Below are 21,191 nucleotides of genomic sequence, written 5' to 3'. Positions count from 1 at the left end.
GCCTGCTCCTCCTCTCTTTCTGGTGAGTCCTCCACTCCATCTGGTGGGTGTTGGTTCTTTCAGCTCAGATGTTGGGGATTCATCTTGGCCTTAAGGGGGGAAAGGTGAGGAGAGCGCTCCCGAGATCCGCCCTTCCCCCAGCCCTGGGGCAGTGTGGAAGTGAGCCACACCTATCTCCTTCTGGGTCTGGAACCAGAAGGGGTAGCTTTGAGACCATCCCCCACCTTGCGCCAGTGAGCACTTGTGCTCTCCTTTCGAGGGCTTTGCCCACAGGGCGGTACTATGGGAAGTGACGCTAGCCCATGAGGGAGGTCCTTGGGAGCTGTTCTTGGACGGACAAGTGCGCCAGCCTATCGCCAGCTCCTGCTCAATCCTCGTCATCACTACTATATTACTGTAAGCCCCTCCCGATTAAATTGGATTGCTCTCCGAAGCGTCTCTGAGATCCGTCTGCGCCCGGCTTCCTTGGTGGGTAAGGAGGGAGGAAAAGGGGATCTCGTTTGGCCACCTGCACCTTAGGCTAGCCCTTTGCTCCACCTTAGCTGCCCACTAGTCCGGTGCCCAGGGGAGAGGGTGAAAAGGGGGTAAGTTTAGCATCCCCGCACCAGGGGAGGTAAATCTAGCTGGGCACTCAGATACTCTGCTTTATGCTCTCCCAGAAAACCTAATACCTTTGGGTTTTATATTTACGTGTGTGTGTGTGTGTGTGTGTGTGTGTGTGTATTTGTGCAATGCTCTTTGTGCTCAAGGTAGCTAGCGCTTGACCATTTGAGTCATAACACCTCTTCCAGCTTTTTCTGAGTGGTTTATTGGAGATAAGATAATCTCACAGACTTTCCTTCCTGGGTTGGCTTCAAACCATGATCCTCAGACCTCACCCTCCTGAGTATCGAGGATTGCAGGTGTTGAGCTACCAGCGCTCAGCTATGTAACACTTTTTGATGGGTTTCATAGATATAGATAGATATAGCTATATCCTCTGTAATATTCACCCCTTTGAATGGAAATTTTAAAGAAAAAAAGCTGAGCATGGTGGTGCACAGCTATAATCCCAGAGCTCCAGAGGCTGAGACAGAAAGAACAGGAGTTTAAGGCTATTCTGGACTACAGAGAAAAACCCTCAAGAAAACAAAATGAACCAGGAGCCAGTGGCTCACATCTAGCTATTCAGGAGGTTGAGATCTGAAGATCACCGTTCAAAGCCAAGTCCAGGTGCCAAAGTCCATGAGATTCTTATCTCCATTTAACCACCAAAAAACCAGAGGTGGAGCTGTGTGGTAGAGCACTAGACTTGAGCAGAAGAGCTCAGGGACAGTGCCTAGGCCCAGAGTTCAAGCCCCATGACCTACAAACACAACAACAACAAAATGAATGAATTATAACTCTGGATGAGGAATTGTGAAACTGAGACACGTGTAAGAAGTGGCTAGCAATCTGCACAGGTGATTAATTGCTAGCAGTGGGTACATGGGAACTGCTGGCACCGGCAGGGCCTGGCCTGGTGTTACCAGCCTCTCCTTACTGCCTGCAGGGGAGTTTGCCTTTGGCTTGAGGTTCCATCAGCACTCAAACCCATAGGCCATTGAGAAGACCTGAATAATGCGTCTCTGGAACTGGAGGCCCGAGTGCAGGGCTGAAGTGAGGATGGAGGAGAGGAGTGAAGGGACCATGGCCTTGGTGTGTGGTGTCTGTCTGGAGAGGCCGTTGGAGCACCGAGAGGTGCTCCTGTTTTTCACCAGCCAGAGTCCTTGAGGTGTTACCTCCCTTACCTCCCAGTCCTGTCTGCCCTAGAAAGGTCCCCATGCCCTGAAGGGGCTGCTAACTGCACTTAACAGGGCTGAGCAAGGGACTGCAGCCAGAGAGGTAGACAACCCAGTGTCCTGTGATGCTTCGTCCAGCACCACACAGTGCAGCAGGTCCAGGGAAGACTCGAGGGCCCGTGAACCCATTCTTCTCTTCTGCGTGATCAACAACTCTATTCTATCTGGGGTTATAACACATCTAGCTTTAAATCTATCTCTCCTGTTATAATTTTAATGTTTTTGTCCCTCCCTTCCCCCAAAAAGAGCCTATACTAAGTCACTGCCCAGGACAGCCTGGTTGTGAGGCCGTTAGGTCACCAGAGCTCCGCCTTCTCAGGGGATGGAGGCTGAAGGGAAGCTGGGAGCTGTTCTCTCCAAGTCAGAGACAGGTCCTCCCCTGCCACACCCCCACCTTGGACTTCTAGCTTCCTGAATGTCAAGAAACAGATGTTCACTCTCAGGTGCTCGGTTACAGGCAGCACAGACATCACAGACCACTCCCTTCCCGTCACAGGTGGAGGTAAAAGTGACATATGTTGGGCAAGACCCATGTGAACATGTTTGAAGGAGGATGTGGAAAATTAAAGAGTCCAAAATTTCTGGCTTTAAACTAATTTCTCAACAGGTGCCGGTGGCTCAAGCCTGTTATCCCAGCTACTCGGGAGACTGAGATCTGAAGATCAGGGTTTGAAGCCAGCTCCATGAGACTCATGTCCAATTAACCACCAAAAAGTCAGAAGTAACAGTTGTGGCTCAAATGGTAGAATGCCAGCCTTGAGCAAGAAAGCTAAGGGATGGTGCCCGGGCCCTGGCACAATGTTGGGCGCACCAACTGGCCCCGCCTGTTTGCGCCCCGGAGGTGTGTGGCTGTGGCGCCTCAGGAGTGAGGCCCTAAAGAGCCCCGCCTGCCTCAGTCCCTGGGGGCGTGCTTGTTTGCACTGTGTCCCGGAAGAGGGATCCGGGTTAGCCCCGCCTGCCTTCCGGTCTGGAACTGGAAAGGCTGCTCTAGCTGGCCACGCCTCCCAGCCTTAAGACCATGTGCAGCAAGATGGCTGCCCGGCAGTAACCTGGGGGCGTTCCTTAGGCCACCCCTTATGGAGGTCCCATGGCCTTCCGCCCTTGACTGACAGCTCGGACTGCCAATCATAGCCCCTGGCTAGGTATGTTACACCCTCCTCTTCCTGCCATTGCCCATACTTAAGATCCAGTCCACACCACTAAACTGAGCAGTCTTGAATTTCTCCTGAGTTGTCTGATTGTCCATCTGCCGGCCAAAGGTTGGGTTGGGCTGAGTGCAGGCGACTCGCGGCTCGTTACCTATTCTGGGTTCACCCTTGGCGGGGTGCGCTTCCTCGCCTCTCCCACTGGTTGGGAGAGCACCCCGGGTGCAGGGACCCCTGCAGCACAAAAAGGAGAAAGATATTAAACTAATTGTTTTCAAGTCACTATAGCTCACTGCCAAGTGTATTTGTGTATTTGGTACTGAACTAAGGTTTTGAACTCATCCCGTGGAAAAACTCCTACCTGACAGATGTGTTTTGGGGAAAAGAAAGACTTTATTGAGGATGCTAGTAGCCCTCAGACAAGTCCTTCTGGCTTTGAGGCCTCTTTCAGTTCTGGGGGACATGGGGTGTTTATATGGAGATCAAAGGCGGTGGGCATTCATAATGAAGGCTTTCTCTTCTATTGAGGGCAGCATTGTCCAGCTTCCTGTCAGCTTTGTGGCCAACTTCCGGTTTCTGGAATAGCTCAGGAAAGCAATTAATACCTCAGGAACTCGTGGGTAGGCTGTCTTCTGAGAAGGGCTGGTTGAGAATAAAGCCAGAAAGTGCCCTCCAGTGCTCTGGGCTCAGAGCAGTTCCAAGGCCAGCCGCTGGAGGGCGACATGGCCTTGGGAACACAGAGGTTGTAGGAATCCTGAGACCTGACATTTCCTGTCCCAGCAGGACCCGGTCATTGACCTGCTGCCTGAGGTGCCAGCACAGGCTTCACAGAGGCCAATGGCCAGCTCCCACCAGGGAAAGGGGTGCCCACCAAACAGGCCCGATGGGTACCAGTCGATCCTGCCCAGGTTTCTCTGTCTGGCAAGCCACACAGCAAACCCTCCAGCCAGACTCCACGCACAGCTGTGACCGTGGAGCACCTGCTGCTGGTGGGGCATGGCGGAGGCCAGGCACTGTCAAGGGAATGCACAGACAATTGTCCTGACATTTGGGGTTTGAACTGTATTTCATTCTACAGTCAGCCTAGAAGTGAGGTGTGTGTGTGTGTGTGTGTGTGTGTGTGTGTGTGTGTGTGTGTGTCCCAGGCTGTCCCAGGACTTCCTTGAACCTCCACCCCGGCCTCCTGGGTTTGGGGATCAGGCACCCATGTCTTAGCTCACCGCTGATCTCTTGCAAGCAGCTGTGCAGCCATCACCAATGTCTCCAGCCTGCTGTGGACTGAACGTGTGCACCCCAGGGTCTACACACTTCAGTCCTCACCCCAGGTGATGGACTTAGGACACAAGAAGCCCTCCAAGGTGATGCCACAGGGGGCTCACAGATGGGCCAGTGTGCGCTCCAGTGTGCATGGGCCCCAGCCCCTCTGCTCAGTCACACTGAGTTCTCCACAAAGACTGGCTTTGGTTGGCGTCCTCTCCTCCTCTGCATGTGCCCACTGACCCCAAGCTGTGCTCCTCCCTGGCCCTGCCTAGCCACAGCCCATCACCTGAAGCCGGCCCACTCCTCCCTGGCCAGAAAGTCTGTCTTGAATGGGGCTGGTGGCTGCTGAGCAGGCCCTGGGTGGGAGCCAGACCGGGCAGGTGAATCAGACCTAAGGCTACAGCACAGAGGCGAGCTGAGTGGGCTGTGTGTCCTAGCTGTTAGTTGCCAGTTCTGTTTCTCCAGATTGACCTGGTGTGTCCAGAGTCACCTTGGAGCTGGGTTCTACCCTAAAGCCCTTGATTCAAGCTCCCTACCACTCCATTCCACTATTCTGTGGCTCTGTGACCTTCAGAACTCCCACCATGTAGCAGCCCTCAAGGCTTCCACCCATCCCGGACCCCTCAGATGACTCTACTCTGGAAAGTGGCGCCTGCCCCAGGGTGAGCACTGTAGCGGGTACCGTGCTACCCCCCTTCCCCAGGGAGGGGTACTGTGTGCAGTGACTTCAGCACTTCTCCACCAGAAGTGAGGGTGAACCCGGCTTGCCATCCAGGCTCACTTGTCCCCCAGGATGGGTTCTGAACTGTTGTTCTGCAGGGCCCTGTGGTGCTGTGTTTAGAGGGGCTGTGATTGGTCCACACACTGCCTGGGCTGGGTTTACTAGTGAACAGGAAAGGGCTCAGTCATTTTTTTGGTCAGTCCTGGGTCTTGAACTCAGGGCGACCCTCAAATCAAGTACACAGTGGGCCCTAGCGACGGGGGCTGCTGCCCGCACAGGGGCTGGCTCAGTCCCTCACATACATTCTCTTTGTGCTTCCTCAGTGGAGCACCCTGGCTTTGTGGTGCTGAGGCCAACCCCACATGGAGCCTTGTCACTCCCACATAAAATGGGCATGAAAGAGCAAGTGCTGGGGGGATAGCCGGTGATGCCGTGGCTGGGGCAGCCAGCGTCCATGTGGTACCTGGGTTCAGACGTGCCATGGTGGGTAGGATTCCACACTAAGACAGGAGCCAGGCTTTAGCACAGCGGAGGAGGGACTCACAGAGCAAGGGCGAGCAGGGAGGACAGTCTCCTTCCTGCCACACTCTGCCCAGCAGGGGGGCATCCAAGCGCCCCACAGCCCATGCCCTGTGGGGCAGCGCAGGTATCAGCTTGGACCTGTGGGATGGCCACCAGCTTGTGTCACACAGAACACCTGACTACATTTTATCCAAGTCAAGGCTGTATTTATCTTGACCTGGAAATAATGTAAAGCTAGGCTTCACATTGATGGCTCACACCTATAATCCCTGCTGCTCAGGAGGCTGAGAGCCTTGGACCACAGTTTAAGATAGCCCAAGCAGGAAGTAAACTATGCAAAAGAAGCCAGGAGTGGAGCTGTGCGGCTCAAGTGGTAGACGCCACAGCTTTGAGCAAAAAAGATGGGGGACAGTGCTCAGGCTGAGTTCAAAAATCCCAGGACCAGGGCTGGGAATATGGCCTAGTGGCAAAGTGCTCGCCTCATATAAATGAAGCCCTGGGTTCGATTCCTCAGCACCACACATATAGGAAAAGCAGGAAGTGGCTCAAGTGGTAGAGGGATAGTCTTGGGCAAAAAGAAGCCAGAGACAGTGCTCAGGCCCTGAGTTCAAGCCCCGGGACTGGCAAAAACAAAACAAAAAAATCCTAGGACCAAAAAACAAACAAAAAAGTGACAATAACACAGTGGAGACAGAGCTGAAAATAAGAACAAAGCAGACAAGCCATGCTGAATCAAAAGCTTGGCAAATAAAAGTAGGCATCAGCATGTGGACACCTCAGAAGCTCTGAGAGCAAACTTGAAGGCAGAGCTGAGCCCAGCACTGGAGATAGGCTGCAGACAGATGCCTGATGAGAGCCTTCTAGCAGGAGAGGGAAAAAAAATCAGCTATCAGTCTTTAGACTCTTGGGTGTCTCAAGTTCTTGTCTGGCAGATGCAATTGGAGAACAATGCACGAAGATGACCACAGGAGTCCACAGATTTGTCCTTGTAGTGAGAGCTGGCCAGTCCTGAGGTCCACAATGAGCTGTGGACTGGGGATGATCAGGGCTCAGGCCACAGCCTGTAGGACCAATGCCCTGCACAGGCAGCTTGAGCCCCCACGGGGAGGAGTTGGAAGTCACTCAGCAACTTTCTTCCCTGGGCAGCCAGCTCAGCCCTGGCATAGAAAGGGTGGCTGCTGTTGTTAGCAACTGTGTTTCTTTTTTCTTTTGCCAGTGGGGCTTGAACAGTGGGCCTGAACACTGTCTTTGAGCTCCACTTCTGGATTTTTCTGTGATTAATTGGAGATAGTCTTTCGGACTTCAGGCCCTGGCTGGCTTTGAACCACGATCCTCAGATCTCAACCTCCTGGATAGTTAGGATTACAGGCATGAGCTGCCAGCAGGCTGTGTTTCTTTGTGAACAAGTCACCAAATAATCAGAGGGTTTCTGGAAACTTTTTATAAAGATTACCCAGGTTAAGAATTTAATAGTTTTATATTTATATTAACAGACTATTTACATTTGCTTCTTTTATCATTTAAAAACAAACAAAAAGAAATCCTTTTACACTTCTGCATAATAGAATAAGGCGACCCCCTATTTTTTTTACATTATTATTATTACTTTAATATATATCTGTAACTTTAATTCCAGGTGCCCCGGCCAGGGCTGGGGCTGAGTGGGAGCCTCACAGTGCGCTGGACAGAAGGAAAACTTCTTCCCATAAATAAGACAAGAGAAACCCTGGGGCTCAAAAGGGCTCCGAGGCCATGAGACTGCAAATCCCAAATGAAAGGGTTTTTTGTTGTTCTTTTCAACGTTTGAAGAACACAAAATTAAGAAAAAAAATACAAAACCATTAAAAACACTTCTCACCAGCGGGTAAAAGGTATAAAGTTGAATTTTTCCCTGTGGCCTAATCTCAGAACAAAAGAACCCCAGAAAAGCGTCAAGTCCGGCTCGCGGAGGGCGCGGCTCACCCGGGCTGACTGTGCTTAGTCCTAGGAATTTACATGGGAAACGCGGGCCGCAGGTCCCGTCCCAGCGCTCGGTCCCTCGGTCCCTCGGTCCGGTCCGCGTCCTCGGGCACCAAGTCGGCACTACCGCGCCTCCACCTCCTGCGGGTTGCGCGGCGGCGGCGGGGAGAAGTCGGGCGCCTCTGCGGGCCCCAGCGCCAGCGGCGTGGTCCGGGGACGCGCGGGGCCCCCGGCGGCCACCAGGGGCGGCGGGGCGCCGAGCGCGGCTGCGGCGGCGGGCGGGGTCCGCGCCAGGCCCGCGCCGGGCAGCAGGCGCGGGTAGTGCAGTGCGCCCAGCAGCGCCCCGCCGTCGGGGCCCGGCGGCCGCTCCAGCTCCGGGGCCTCCCGCAGGCGCTCGGGGCTGTAGTCGTGGGGCTCACGATCGCGGTACGGGCGCTCGAAGGGCGTGGGGCCTACGGGGAAGGCGCGGCGCGGCGCCTCCAGGCCGCGGTAGGCCTCCCTCAGCGGCTCCCACGCCAGGCCCAGGCGCTCGCGGCCCAGGCCCAGCGGCGCGGGCGCGGGGTGCAGGCGCTCGGGGGCGCAGGGTGCGGGGTGCAGGCGCTCGGGGGCGCTCTCCTCCTCCTCCCCGCGCTCCTCCTTGACCTTCACATCGCCCCGAGCCCGCTCAGCCGGAGATTCCGGCGGCTTTCCCGGCCCACGGCCCAGGCCCGACAGGCGCAGGCGGTCGCCCAGGGCTGCCTTGCCGCAGGGGGACGGCGGCCGTACGGCCGGCCGGGGCCCGAGCTCCTGGGCTGGGGAGAGGCTCTCCTTGACCCTCGGCTCCATGGGGAGGCCAAGATCGGCTGGGCCGCACAGCAGGAGGCTGCCGAGGGGGTGGCCCGGCATGGAGGGCGAGGCGCGGCTCAGCAGGCGTGTCTTCTCCAGGAGGTCCCTGGGGCAACAGGGCAGAGGTCACTCACTGAGCTCCCCGACCGCAGCCCACCAGGCTCCCTGGGTGCCCAGGGACCCCTAACCCAATGCCCACACACCTAGGTGGCAACAGAAGGCCAGACCAGGCTTCTTTGCAGACATTAAACCTGGCCCATGTCCCAACCGGGCTGCTAACCGACAAACCAGAAGATGGGGCGTGGAGTCCCCACCTGCTCCACCCAGGGGGTTCATGAAGGGTGGCTCCCAGGTACTAGGCGCCTGGGGCCGCAGGAGGAGGAGGGTATGGGGTCCACGTGCCCTCCTGCTCTAGGCTTTCCTCTCCTCCTCAGCTCTTCCCTACCTCCCAGTGTCACCTCCACGAGGAGGCACTCCTCAGACCCCTCAAGCCTCCTTGTCACTCTCAGGGGACACCCCAGGTTCAAGGGCCAGGGTGGAAAGACAGGATGTAGGTAGCACCCACCAGGGGTCTGAGGGTGGTTTTGCATCCTAACTCCTTGTAGCCTCCACCTGGTGGGTGCTTGGGCCCACATGGAACCTGTACCCACCCAGGCGGGCAGCAGGAGTGGGGAAGGACACATGCCGCATAGCCTTTGTAGCTTGTGTCTCCAGGCTTAGAATGGCACTACCATTCTAAGAGCCTCTGGCCCCAGGCAGTCTGCCTCTCTCCCTGGTGGACTCCTATGGGGTACACATGTGCACATCCGTCGTGGTCCTGCACAAAGTCTGGTGGAAGGGAGGCTCCAGGGTGGGTCGAGGGGCTGGCATAGCCCACTCACCGCTCGTGCTCCTCCCTGCCCTTGTCCAGCTCTCGGTCGTGGTTGGTCAAGGCTGGGACGCGCTCTGCATCCATAGGCTTGGGCCATGGGGGCGGTGTGGGGAAGGAAGGTGGTGCGCGGTGCAGCCGGTTCCAGGCCTCATGGGGGCTGGGCAGGCTGTGCAGTGTGGAGCCCTCCTTGGAGGCAAAGATGCTGCCCCCGGGAGCTGGAGTGGTAAGTGGAGACAGAGGGTGGAGAGTGTGAACGTGCGGGCTCCTCCCCTGCTGCTGCTTCTCCGAACCCCAGATCCCACAGGGGCTTCTGGAAACCCCGCCCAAGGGTGCAGCCTGAACAGGAAAGGTGCGGGGAGGATGCGGGAGGACGCAGGGCACCCCAGTCACTCACTTAGCACGTGGCTGCCCAGACCTCCAAAGGCGTGGCTGCCCAGGCTCCCCAGGCCCCCGAAGGTACTCGGTCTACTGAAAGGGTCTGTGGGGAAACAGGGGCTCAGGAGCACGGCCGGGGCTCACTTGACTCCTAGGCCAACAGGGGTGGCCCCAGAGGTTTTTGGCCTGTCAGGAGGCACTGATACCACCAAGGGGCATAAGCTTCCCACCCCCTCCAGTCCTCCAACCCTCCAGCCAGACTGCATGGGCCTTGGTACCCACCTGTCAGGTGACCAGCCGGCAGGAAGCTGCCGTGATGGGCTGAAGGTCCAAATGGGTTGGTAGCCAGATGGGCAGCACCTGAGTGTTGGGTAGCCAGGTTAACAGAACCCCAGGAGATGTACCTGGGACCTCCAGCCTGCAGAGCTAGTCACTGGTGGAGGCAGCCCCAGCTTCCTTTGGGTCCCTCAACCCCCAGTTTCCCACCCTCCACCGCCTATGAAGGTCTAGTGGGTAGGAGTAGAGGTCAGTTTCCTCCCCAGACCTGGAGTCCATGTGACTTTAGTGACAATTATTTGGGATCCTAAGGAGGGGGCGTGCAGCAAGGGTGCTAACTGTGCAAGGCTCCCAAAAGAGCACCAGGATTTGGGGCAGAGATAGAAAGCAAAGGCTCAAGTAGGAATGAGCCAGTAAGGGCCAGTAACCTAAGCTTTTAGCCCATCAGAGCCAGAAAGGATGCTGGCTACTCAAGGCAAGGGTCAGATCTTGGGTCCAGGTCTCGAGTGTGGAACATGTCTGTCTTATCTGTGAGATACACAGGGTCCAGCCCCAAGGGTCACCATGACAACTGTGCTGACCCTGCCAACAACCAATCCTGAGGCGCCCAGAACCAGGTATGGAGAGCAGTCCTGGGGCCACTGCCTGAGGCTGACCAGTGCTGCCGCACGTGGAGGGCACGTGTCCCTCATTTTAGGAGGTGAGGCTCTCACCACTGGCAGCTTCCCACTGCAGAGGTTTAAATCTGCACTGGGCACCCACAGGAATGTGGCCCCACACTTCTCAACTCGTCATGGACACAACCTACCCCAGAGTCACCCACATCCAATGTGTCATCAAACCAGAGCTAGGAGATGAACAGATATACATCAGTGCATGCAGTGAGAATGGCTGAGGATGAGCCCTCTAAACTCCCAACTCAAGTGAGACAAGACCGTAGCAAGAAACAAAGTACAAGGAAGCACAAGGAAGGTGCAGTCAAATCTGTTGCTTTAAAACTTTCAGTGAGGCCAGGCACCAGTGGCTCACGCCTGTAATCCTAGCTACTCAGGAGGCTGAGTTCTGAGGATTGCGGTTCAAAGCCAGCCAGGGCAGGAAAGTCTGTGAGACTCTTATCTCCAATTAACCACCAGAAAACCAGAAGTGGTGCTATGCTTAAGTGGTAGAGTGCTTGCCTTGAGCTGAAGAGCTCAGGAACAGTGTCCAGGGCCAGAGTTCAAGCCTCATGACAAAACAAAGCAAACAAAAAAACCCCAAACTTTCAATGAACAGGCAAAATTGTGGCAAGATAAATGAGGGAAGGGAGGGGGAGGGATATTGTTACTGGGCGCTTGCTTCAGCAGCACATATGCTCAAACAGAGAAGAATGGCAAGGCCCCTCAGGAGGATACACACTCATGAAGCAAAGGGCTACTGGGCCTCTCAGGCTAAGAGGAGAGATGGTCTGTACACTGTGAAAGTTAAGGGGATCAGGGATAAGATCTCTGCATTCTGAGCTTAGTAAGGCTGTGAAGTACAGAAGAGACAACATACAATTCCCTCAAAATCAATATGCACCTCCGCTTTCTAGCAACAATCCATTAAAGACTCATTTCCACTCATACTTTGAGGTTCTTCTCTTCATACACGACTATTTACTTGTGGTACAGGGACTTGAGTGTGTGGACACATCTAGTTTATGGGTAGGAAGACAACAGGAAGGATAAATTCCTCAAGTCTATGTAAATGTTCAACCCAGTCCCCAGTAAGAACTCTGAGATTTTAGTGACCGTAGGAGGCAGGTTCAAATTCTCATGGGAAAACAAAGTGGAACAAGGGACATGGGAGCTAGTGGGGAGGCAGTCTTAGCATGAGATATAGACACAGGGATGGAGGCAAGGCCAATGGCAGAACACTGAGGATGTGTCCTGGGGCTGGAGCCAGGCTGCAGGACATTGGGAATACCTCTGCCCTCCATGGGGTCTGAGCCATTGGGATAGGGCTAAGAGCCAGCAGCCAGCATGCATCAGTCCAGCAAACAGATATGTCTGCCTTCATCCTGTGCACTGTGTATCTGCTTTGGCAGCAGTGAGCCAACTGAGAAGACTGGGCAAGGAAGATGAGGGGACAGAGATGGGCCGGGGCTCTGAGGAGGGACAGGCCTTGGGTTAGGAACCTGCTTGTTGAAGAGGGTTCCTGTAGAAAGGTCAGGTGCAGAGCCTGTGCATAGCAATGTGTGTACAGGTGCACACAGGTCCGAGAGGCCCTTCTCTGGGAGATGTGCACCCAAGCCTGGCCCTGGTCTCTGGGAACATTTGGGGTCAGATTCTGGATTTCAGGAGGTTACCACCACATCCATGGCTGAGGAAACAGTGCCAAACCTGGACTGCATTGTGCTCCCCCAGTGTTCATGCTGGGCATGCCGGACAGGGTGCCTCCAATAAACTCTGGGTACCAAGTCCCTGCAAAGCGCCTCCTGACAGAGAGTCTTCTACACTTCTACCCCCACCACCTCCACCTCCATCCTAGACCTTCCCCTCCCCTCTGCTAACTGCTCTATCACAGTGAGGATGGCACATGTTCCTTTGAGCAGGGTACATTGGGAACTGCTTCCTGTACTCAAAGGAAAGCTATCTTGGGAGGCTGGGCTGGGAGAGGGTCTTACCTGTGCTGGAGAAGAGGGGCCGGGCCAGGTCCTGCGGGTAATGGAACCCCGAGAGCACGCCTGGGGCTGGGGGCCTGCTGGACAGGTCCAGCTTTGCGCCCACCTCCAGCTTGTGAGGGTCCAACTGCATCTGCTGAGGGACAGAGCATGGGCAGGGACTACCTGCGGGGGTCAGCCCACCTTCGGGTAGAGCCGGAGCCCTCATCCAGGGCTCACAGGGGCCTGGGGTGGGGGGCTGAGGGTGGGAAGATGACTCAGTAAGGGATTTTACCTGACTCAAGAAAGCTCAAGTACATGCCAGTGGCTCATGCCTGTAATCCTAGTTACTCATGCTCAGGAGACTGAGATCTGAGGATTGTGGTTTGAAGCCAGCCCGGGCAGAAAAGTCCCCATGATTCTTATCTCCAATTAACCAGTCAAAAACTGGAAGTAGAGCTGTGGCTCAGAGTGGCAGAGCACGAGCCTTGAGCAAAAAGAGCTCAGGGACAGTGCCCAAGCCCCGAGTTCAAGCTTCATGACTGATGACAAAGGAAAAAAAGATTAAAAGCTCAAATGCTACCATAAGAACAAAACAGAAAGTTGTTAATGAGATATTTCACACTCTACTCTTTTAGTGGGCTGTTCAAATGCAGGCATGGACTTGCATATGCTAGGCCACCTCTGTTTTCATTATTTTTAAGTGGGGTCTCATGTTTATGCCTGGGCTGGCCTCATGCTCCTGGCCTTTGCCTCCCAGACAGGATTAGAAGTATGAGCCAACATGCCTTGACCTTTTCCATATATATGAAATCTGATTTTTTTTTTTTTTTTTGGCCAGTCCTAGGCCGTGAACTCAGGGCCTGAGCACTGTCCCTGGCTTCTTTTTGCTCAAGGCTAGCACTCTGCCACTTGAGCCACAGCGCCCCTTCTGGCCATTTTCTGTATATGTGGTGCTGAGGAATCGAACCCAGGGCCTCATGTATAGGAGGCAAGCACTCTTGCCACTAGGCCATATTCCCAGCCCCATGAAATCTGATTTTATTTATAACATGAAGATGTGCTTTACATTTATAATCTTAATTTGGATGTGTTATTTTGTGAAAAGTCTATCTGAATTTAGACTTTGTAAAGTTCAGTTGAAAATGCTTATTTACAGACCTACTGTTCCAAGTAATTAATTTTTTTCAAGGACACAATTATGTTTTCAAAGTTGAATTTATTAGGATTAAATGAAACTGAGATGACCGCTCTCTCAGTAGCACTGGCTCGGGCTGGCGCCTCCTGTGCTCCCTGCAATGTGTTCCAGTATGGGAGGGTGGTGAGGACGTTGGGTGCTCCTTACTAAGTGGGTCAGGCCCCAGGGCTGTGCAGCCTGTTCTCTGGGGCACCACTAGGTCACTTGGGAGATGGCCATGGCCCATTCCCCACTGCTGTCACTGGAAACCTAGTCAGGCAATAGCCTCCCAGCGGCCCTGAGGGAGCACAGCCAGCCCTCTACTCTCCGTCCCCCAGCCTTGCATATGGAGACAGTACCTTGTGACAAGTCCCTTTCCACTGACTTTTCAAAGTGCACTTAGGACATAATGACTTAGGAAACACACCTAGAGATTCAGCGAACCACAGGACCATCGTGATAGCCAGGCTGTGGGTCTCACCAGCCAACCTGGCCTCCTGGAAGGATCCTCTCCACTCCCATTCCAACTGCCTTCCTCAGCAAGACATCTGGGTACACATGTGTGAACACACCAGCTCACTCCTGACCCCTACCATCTCCCAGGCTCCATCCGGGCTGCAGACAGGTAGCTCCACACACTGTCTATTATGGCCTCAAGACGCTGGCTGGAGCCTTGCAACTGCACTCTGGAATGCTCCCAGCTGGCCCCCATGGGGGAGACCTCTAGTGGTGTGCCCACCTGGCCTAGCCTCACCTTCATCTTCTGCTGGTGGTGGTAGATCTGCCAGGCGATCTGCACGTGCACGGCACACCACTTCCCTGGTTTCTACGACAGGACCAGGGTGTGCTCAGAGGGGCCGGCACCTCTTCCCAGCCCTTCTCTTCCCCAGAGTCCTGTCATCACAGGCAACCCAAGGCCAACCAGGAGGGGTCCAGTGCAATTCCCCCACATGAATACGCTTACCCTGATTGCTGTCCGGTACGGGTCAGACACCTGTGATCAACAGAGAGAGTACTGGTTATGTCCAGGCTGGGTAGTGGGACAGGCGCAGGGGTGGGAGGCTCATTCCCTGGGCTGAGGCTGCTGGATGGACTGCATGGGGCAAGGGTAGGTGATGGTGGACACCTACCCCAGGGGCTTTCTGTAGCAGTGTGTGAACAGCACTGGCCCGGCCTGTTACCTCAATGGGGTTTGAAGTCTGAGGAGGCAAGCAGAGAGGGAGAGGGACTGAGTAACTGCTCTGCTGAGGGAGGAGTTAAGTGCCTGGGCCAGGGAACGGGAAATCCCCAGGCTTCCTGGCTCTGGGCTGGGCCCAGAGCTACCCACCAGGGGGTCCTTCATGCTGCCACTTAGGAGTAGCCTGGGTCCCCTCAGAGGACCACTGTATCCTCAGCCCAGAGGCATCTGCAAAGGGATTCCTGGTACTGATGTATGGAGTATGGACTCCCTCACTGTGAGGGCTCAGTCCTCTTCCCTGCAGCCCTGGAGAGGGCTGGAGGGAGATGGGCCCATGTTCTGTGAGGGCGAGGCTGTGGCATTTCTCCTGTCCAGTACCCTGGCTCTTCCACTCCTTCCCTCCAAGGTGAGGCAAGGGCACCATGCCATCCGGCCATATTCTCAGGCACATTCTTCCAGGCCCCTGCCTGGCAGAGCCACTCACATCCATGCCCCATTATGGGCTGGTGCTGCTTTCCCTAGCCCTTCCTCCCACTTGAACCCCCGCCCTGGACCCCCAGCAGCTGTACCTTGGGCTGAAAAGCACCCTGCAGGGACCCAAAGGGGCCAGAGTGTGCAAGCAGGGCAGGCAGCCCTGGGCCAGTGGGAGGGAAGGGCGGGAAGAGCTGCAAGAAAGAGAGAGCATTCTGGGCGGTGGGCTCCTGGCCTGTGGAGGCCCCCGTACCCCGCTCGGCACCTAGGAGGTGGCACAGCCAAGGCACAACCCCCCTACCCTTCACAGGGCCCAAGCACACAGGACTACTCACACTGGAATGTCGGAAGTAGGGGTTGTCCAGCTTGGGTGAGAACTTATCAAACTGCAAGGGAAAAAAGAAGAGGTGAGACTTCAAGTGCCTGCCTTCCACCCTACACGGGCCCCTCACCCACCCACTCGCAGCAGCCTAGACGGTCGCTGTGCCTTCCAAAGTGGGCAGCTTATGTCCAGCTGTCCCCAGGCTCCTTGAGTATTGGCCCCTAGCTCTGAGTTACACCTGGGGGTGGGTGGGGGGCTTCCTCTCCATGGCCCCTGCTGCCAGGCAGCCTTGATGGACCCAGCTGAGGTCCCAGGAGAGGGCAGTTGAGATCATGGGTGGCAGAAGGGCCTAGAGCCCTGGCTGGGAACAAGCTATGGGATGCACCCAGGCTGCCGACAGAGGATATGGCCCCACCCAGCAGCTGCTCAGAGGTGGGGGTGAACCCCTGGCATAGGAGGGGGGTCCGAGCCCGGTTTGTGTGGCCTCCAGACTTGGGTGTCCTGCTGCAAATACATGTTGGGGACGCAGCATGGGGGCAGCTGGCCCACCCCTGTGGAGATGGGGCATCTGTCCAAGCGCAGGGCAGTTCCTATGGTCTGGCCCTCAGGCTGGAGGGCCTGGACACAAACCCACAGAGGGGGAGGCCACACCCCCACCTCCTGTGTGTGTGCCAGTGTGTGTCTGCGTGTGCCTGCTGCATGTCCCACCCCGCCCCCCGCTGGCACACGAGCCTACGCACCGGCGGGGGTGCGGCGGGCGGCATGAGCGGCGTCGGGGGCAGCCCCGGGAAAGGGGCGAATGTGTGTTGGTGCTGGTGTGTGTGCTGGTGTGTGTGTTGGTGTGTGTGCTGGTGCTGGTGGAACTCGGCCCGCAGCAGAGCCCCCGGGCCCAGGGAGGCGCCAGGCCGCTCCGCGCTCTGCACCAGAAACCGCGTGTTCAGCTCTTGCCTGAGCAGCTCGTGATCTACAAGAGAAAAAGAGAGAGAGACAGAGAGGCACGTTGGCCGCGGGCTCCCGGCGGGGCGAGGCAGATAGTCACCTGGCACTCCCGGATTCGGCAGGCCAAGCCGTGGTGGCCGCTTGCTACGTGCGGGCCCAAGGGTGGAGGTAAGAGAGGAGCCTGTGACCAAGTACCAATCAGAATCCCCGAATGAGGCTGGCAATACATGATTGGCTGGTTGAATGAGATCAACAGGCTGGCATCTAGAGGCAAGAGAGAAGTTGGTGAGCCCTGTCCCTGGGTCCCTCTGCTTCCATGGGAGGGCTCTGGAGTGGAGTAGTATGCCCCAGAGTCCCTGTCACAGGCAGCATAGCTAGGCAGGCTGATTCTGGGGGCTAAGGGAGAAATCGCTCAGGCCTAGTCTGAGCCCAGTGGGCATTACCCTGGGATATAGGGCCCTCTCTGCCGGTGTCCTCCAGTCACAGAACTTGGCCCCCAGAGGGAAGGAGGAGCAGAAACCCTGCAGTTTGCCCCATCAGAGGTGAAGTAGGGCAGGAGGGAGGGTCAGCTGCATAGTTAAGGGCTGCCTGCTGTCTACATGTGCCTGGGACCCATGGTCCACTGGAAGCACTGAAGAGGAGCAGTCTTCTGTGGCCCCGGCAACTACTGACTGGGGTGGAGGGTGGGCTGGGCCAGTGGGCCCGGCTAAGGGCCTCCCAGGGGCTCGTCTCCCTGCCCCAGGGGGAGGTCACTACTCAGAGTCTATTCCTGGTTCTGACACCTACCGGCCGGGTGTCCTGGGATGACCAGGCTGCTGGTGGGAGGCGCTGGGGGTGGGGGCAGTGCTGGGGGGGCGGCGAACATGGCCGCTGCGTGGTGCTGGTGCTGCACCTGGGACCGGAGCGCCAGGTGTGAGGTAGAGAGGTGGGGGCCTGGCCCGAGAGGCGACAGTGACACGTGCTTTGCCAGGCCCAGGGGGGCACCGTTGCCTGTGCTGCTGCTCCTGCTGCAAGACACAGGGCTCAAGTTGTCTAACTGGCCCCCAGCCCCAGGATCCCTCAAGGCCTTCCCTTTCCCTCCACCACAGTGCTGCAGGCCTCTTCCCAAGTCCCATGGCCCTGTCTGCCCCCACCCAAGGCCACATAGCCTCTCCCCACCCAATGACCCTGTCCTCTTCCCAGGACCAGGCCTTCTCCCCACCTGAGGCTGTGCAAATGGAGGCCGTTGGGCACCACCTGGCTGGGACCGGAGAAGGCGCCCAGGGAAGGAGGCACGTGTGTTGGGAGTGAGCCACAGGGCTGCGGGGCTGTGGACTGGGGCTGAAGACTGTGCTGGGGCACCACTGGTGCCTCCCTCTTCACCAGGGGGCTGGCCTGGGCAGTGGGCAGGGGCCCCAAGGGTGCAGCAGCCACCAGGAAGGAATCTGTGCTGAGCTCCCGGCTTCGCTCCAGGCCGGACACTTTGGGCACTGCTCCCACCTTGGCCTCAGACTTCTCACCCCTTACTGGACCTGCAGAAAGAGGGCAAAGGTGAAGCAGGTATGTTCTGGGGTTGGGCTCAGCTGCCCAACGCCATCTGAAACACCCTGAATATCCAAGTCCCACCAATACTCTTGACAGCCTACCGGGAGTTCCTTCCCCAGAGGCCTTGTATTTTATGTAAGGTTGCACAGCCAAGGACTCCAGGGACAGTTCTAGGCCCCACATTACAGATATGATTAAAGTACTTCAGTGACTGGTACCTGCCTGCCCTCAGCTCATCTCCTTGGCTTCTAAGCCCCTACCTTCTCTTTCTAGAAGCCTCCAGGTGGTTAAGAGAAGCTGTTCCCTTCCATTATTCCTGCTCTCCTTTCTCCTGCCTACTGCAGCACACCCCTCCCCCCGGCCCCCCAAGTTTCCTGCTGCTCCATCTCTGCCTTCTTGCCTTCTACCTTAGAGCCTGAGACCAGGAGCTGAGCTGGGGGATATACTCACCTTTGTCAGCTACTGGGGCAAAGAGCTTCTCAGAGCCCACTGATGCCTGGGAAGAGAAAAGAGGTGGGGCTGGGGGTGACCAGTACCCACAACCCAAATGTGGTGGCTGGGTGGTCTCTTGCACATGTTAAGACCCCAAGAGGCCTCCTGCATGCTCCCCGACGGAGTGCAGGCTCAGGTCTGGGGCACATATCTTCACCAAGGTGGCAGATGGCTCTTCTCTGCTCAGAGCAATGACCTTCCTCAAGTGTGAAGACTTTTGGAGGGTACAATCTTGAGTTCAGAATGCCACCATCCCAGCAAGCAGCCCACATGGGTGCTCATGGGCACAGGTGGGCTTTGCTTAGCCTTAACCCTGGCAGGCTAGGGGCACAAAAGGAAAAGGAGACTTTGCATGCATCTATTGACCTGACCAGGACATGACATGGCAAGTTAGCAAGGGTCAAAGAGCCACCTAATAGGTAAAAGAGATACCCATCCACTCGGTGGCACATTATTCTCTATCCTGGACCAGCTAAGGTCCCAGCTGGTCTCATGACCAGCACTGTACTGAGATGGCCTGGTATACAGATATGCGCGCTCTCAGGGGTGTGGACCTCTACCACATTCCATAGGGTCTTCCATGGCTGCTGCTCTTCTCCATCTCTCTTAGAGGACCCCGTCCCCCCATGCGGGCAAGGCTCTGCTCTTCTCCATTTGTCCTTGAGGACCCCCCACCCCTCTGTGGGCAAGGCTCTGCAAGCAGAGTGCCCATTGCAGTGCAGGTGGCTGGTGAGGATATAGGGGTGAGGTGAGTGAGGGCCCAGAGCTCTGGAGGACTTGGCATTTTTAGAGAATGACCTAATCATCTTTCTTCCTGCTGAACAGCTTGAGTTTTGGACTGAATGTGTCCCTTAATATCTATGTTAAAACCTAGTCTCTAAAGTGATGATTCTGCAAGGGGATGGAGCCTAGGTGAATGGGCTCAGTGCCCTTGAACAGAAGCCCCACAGCTGGCTGCTCCATTACACTCTCTGAACCAGGAAGCAGTGCACACAGGCACACCTGGTTCAGTTTGGGTGTCTCTACAAACAGGGAGAAACAAACCTCTGCTGTATGCTGGGCCCCGGCCTGTGGGTATTTGGCTATGATAGCCTGAGTAGACCAAGACAATAAAAATCCACAATGCCATATAATACACTCACTAAAGCATACACACAATTCCTAGGAGCTGGGACACTCACAAAGCAGCAGTCTATCACCATAAAAAGTAAGAACCTTTTCATCACTCCCCAAACAGACCCTAAACTAGGTGCACACTTAGAAGGAAGAGACAAGAAGATGGAGTTCAAGGCCAGCCTGGGCTACAAAGTAATATTCTGACACACTGAGACACACACACACAACACTTATACACGCTTTCTAGATTTTACACTTGACCCTGTTGTTTCCCTTGGCCACAGTCCGGGACTGTCTCTGCCTTTCCTGTTGTCCTGTAGCCTGGGGCCTGTTTGACTATCTTCTTCTACTGAGTAGAAACTACAAGGTCTACTCCATTGCTCCATGCCTCCTATATAGATCTCCAGGATGCTTGGAGAGAAGACAGCACACAGTGCCTGTAGGTAGATGTGCACATGGGTACATGCTTAAGAGACACATATATAACAAAAGCACAGTCACGTACATATGTACATGTGTGGTCATGTGTGTATGTTCACATACACGGGAGTGCACAATTCTGTGTGCATCTGTGTGTGTGTCAATAAAGCCTGGGGAGTGCTGGCGGAAACACATGAGCTGGAGGGAGCAGTCCACCTGGAAGAAGGACGTGGTGAGGACTGATAAGCCCGAAAGAGATGTAGCTCCCATTCTCTTATTCTGAGTCTAAGTTTTACAAAGGAGAATGAATTCAGTTATTATTTATATAGCTATAATACAGTAATAACAAAAGTAACAAACAGCCTTGGCAAGGGGGGAGCACAAGCTGAGTGCTGATGCAAGGCCTGGGGGATCTGGAGGCTCAGAAGAATGGCCTCTCCTCCACCCTCTACTGCACTCCAACTTGCCCCAGCCAGACAGTGTTGGAATGCACAAGTGATCCAGCCCTGTGCAGACAGTTTTCCACGAATCCTCCACATGGCCCAGCTCAGAGGGGCCTGAGCTGCATGGGGCCTGGCACAGGGCTTCCCTGGAGCTGGGCCAGAGCACAACAGTCCATGGAGTGAGGATGCCCCTGTGCCTTTCAACAGGTTAAGGACGAAAGAAGTGCTAAGGCACACATTGGGCCCTGATCAGCATCGCCTGGAGGAGCTATGGACACACAGCAGGGGTGAGCAAACCCCACCAAAAAGATGGTGAGGTACCACCTGTGAGGAGCCCCACGACACTCCAATGAGAATGAAGGGTAGCCATAGGGGGCTAGGTACAGCCAATTACAGCCTGGAAAAGCAACAAAAAGGTGTGGTGCACAGGCAAGATCTTAATTAGACTGAGCACAACAAGGTGTGGTGGCGCACACCTATAATTCCGGCACTGAAGCTGAGACAGGAGGATCTTGAGTTCAAGGCCATTTGGGGCCATAAAGTGAGTCCTGAGTCAGCCTGAGCAATAGGATAAGACCCTATCTCAGTAAAATAAAACAGGCTCTGCTGGGGAGGGGGAGAGGTGGGGAACAGGATTGAGGACGAAAATTGTTCATGTAGTTTAGTTTCATATGTAAAATTAAAAGAACAAAGCCAGGCATTGCTGTCTCGTACCT

At 55.6% G+C, this 21,191-nt stretch overlaps 1 protein-coding gene across 12 annotated transcripts in view; it reads right to left on the bottom strand.

The window, feature by feature from the left end:
* Nucleotides 1-6,882: 6,882 nt before the first annotated feature.
* The window catches only part of Fbrsl1 (fibrosin like 1), a 67,590-nt gene continuing 53,281 nt past the window's right edge, over nucleotides 6,883-21,191 (bottom strand). For 2 of the 12 annotated variants that reach the window (XM_048343203.1, XM_048343205.1), the window contains 15 exons: nucleotides 18,455-18,500; nucleotides 17,682-17,991; nucleotides 17,267-17,487; nucleotides 16,676-16,744; nucleotides 16,282-16,505; nucleotides 15,555-15,605; nucleotides 15,318-15,413; nucleotides 14,702-14,770; nucleotides 14,536-14,565; nucleotides 14,326-14,397; nucleotides 12,419-12,551; nucleotides 9,781-9,858; nucleotides 9,518-9,601; nucleotides 9,134-9,338; nucleotides 6,884-8,358 (listed from right to left, as the gene is read on the bottom strand). In XM_048343203.1, the coding sequence (XP_048199160.1) occupies nucleotides 7,551-8,358; nucleotides 9,134-9,338; nucleotides 9,518-9,601; nucleotides 9,781-9,858; nucleotides 12,419-12,551; nucleotides 14,326-14,397; nucleotides 14,536-14,565; nucleotides 14,702-14,770; nucleotides 15,318-15,413; nucleotides 15,555-15,605; nucleotides 16,282-16,505; nucleotides 16,676-16,744; nucleotides 17,267-17,487; nucleotides 17,682-17,991; nucleotides 18,455-18,500 (2,496 nt within the window). In that variant the 3' untranslated portion in view covers nucleotides 6,884-7,550. Of the gene's footprint in view, nucleotides 8,359-9,133; nucleotides 9,339-9,517; nucleotides 9,602-9,780; nucleotides 9,859-12,418; nucleotides 12,552-14,325; nucleotides 14,398-14,535; nucleotides 14,566-14,701; nucleotides 14,771-15,317; nucleotides 15,414-15,554; nucleotides 15,606-16,281; nucleotides 16,506-16,580; nucleotides 16,745-17,266; nucleotides 17,488-17,681; nucleotides 17,992-18,454; nucleotides 18,501-21,191 lie in introns of all 12 variants that reach the window. The other 10 variants (XM_048343197.1, XM_048343195.1, XM_048343196.1 and 7 more) reach the window with 10 other exon arrangements.

Source organism: Perognathus longimembris, chromosome 3 (genome assembly GCF_023159225.1).
Source record: "Perognathus longimembris pacificus isolate PPM17 chromosome 3, ASM2315922v1, whole genome shotgun sequence".
NCBI classification, from domain to species: Eukaryota; Metazoa; Chordata; class Mammalia; order Rodentia; family Heteromyidae; genus Perognathus; species Perognathus longimembris.
This window is presented reverse-complemented; position numbering and strand designations above follow the sequence as displayed.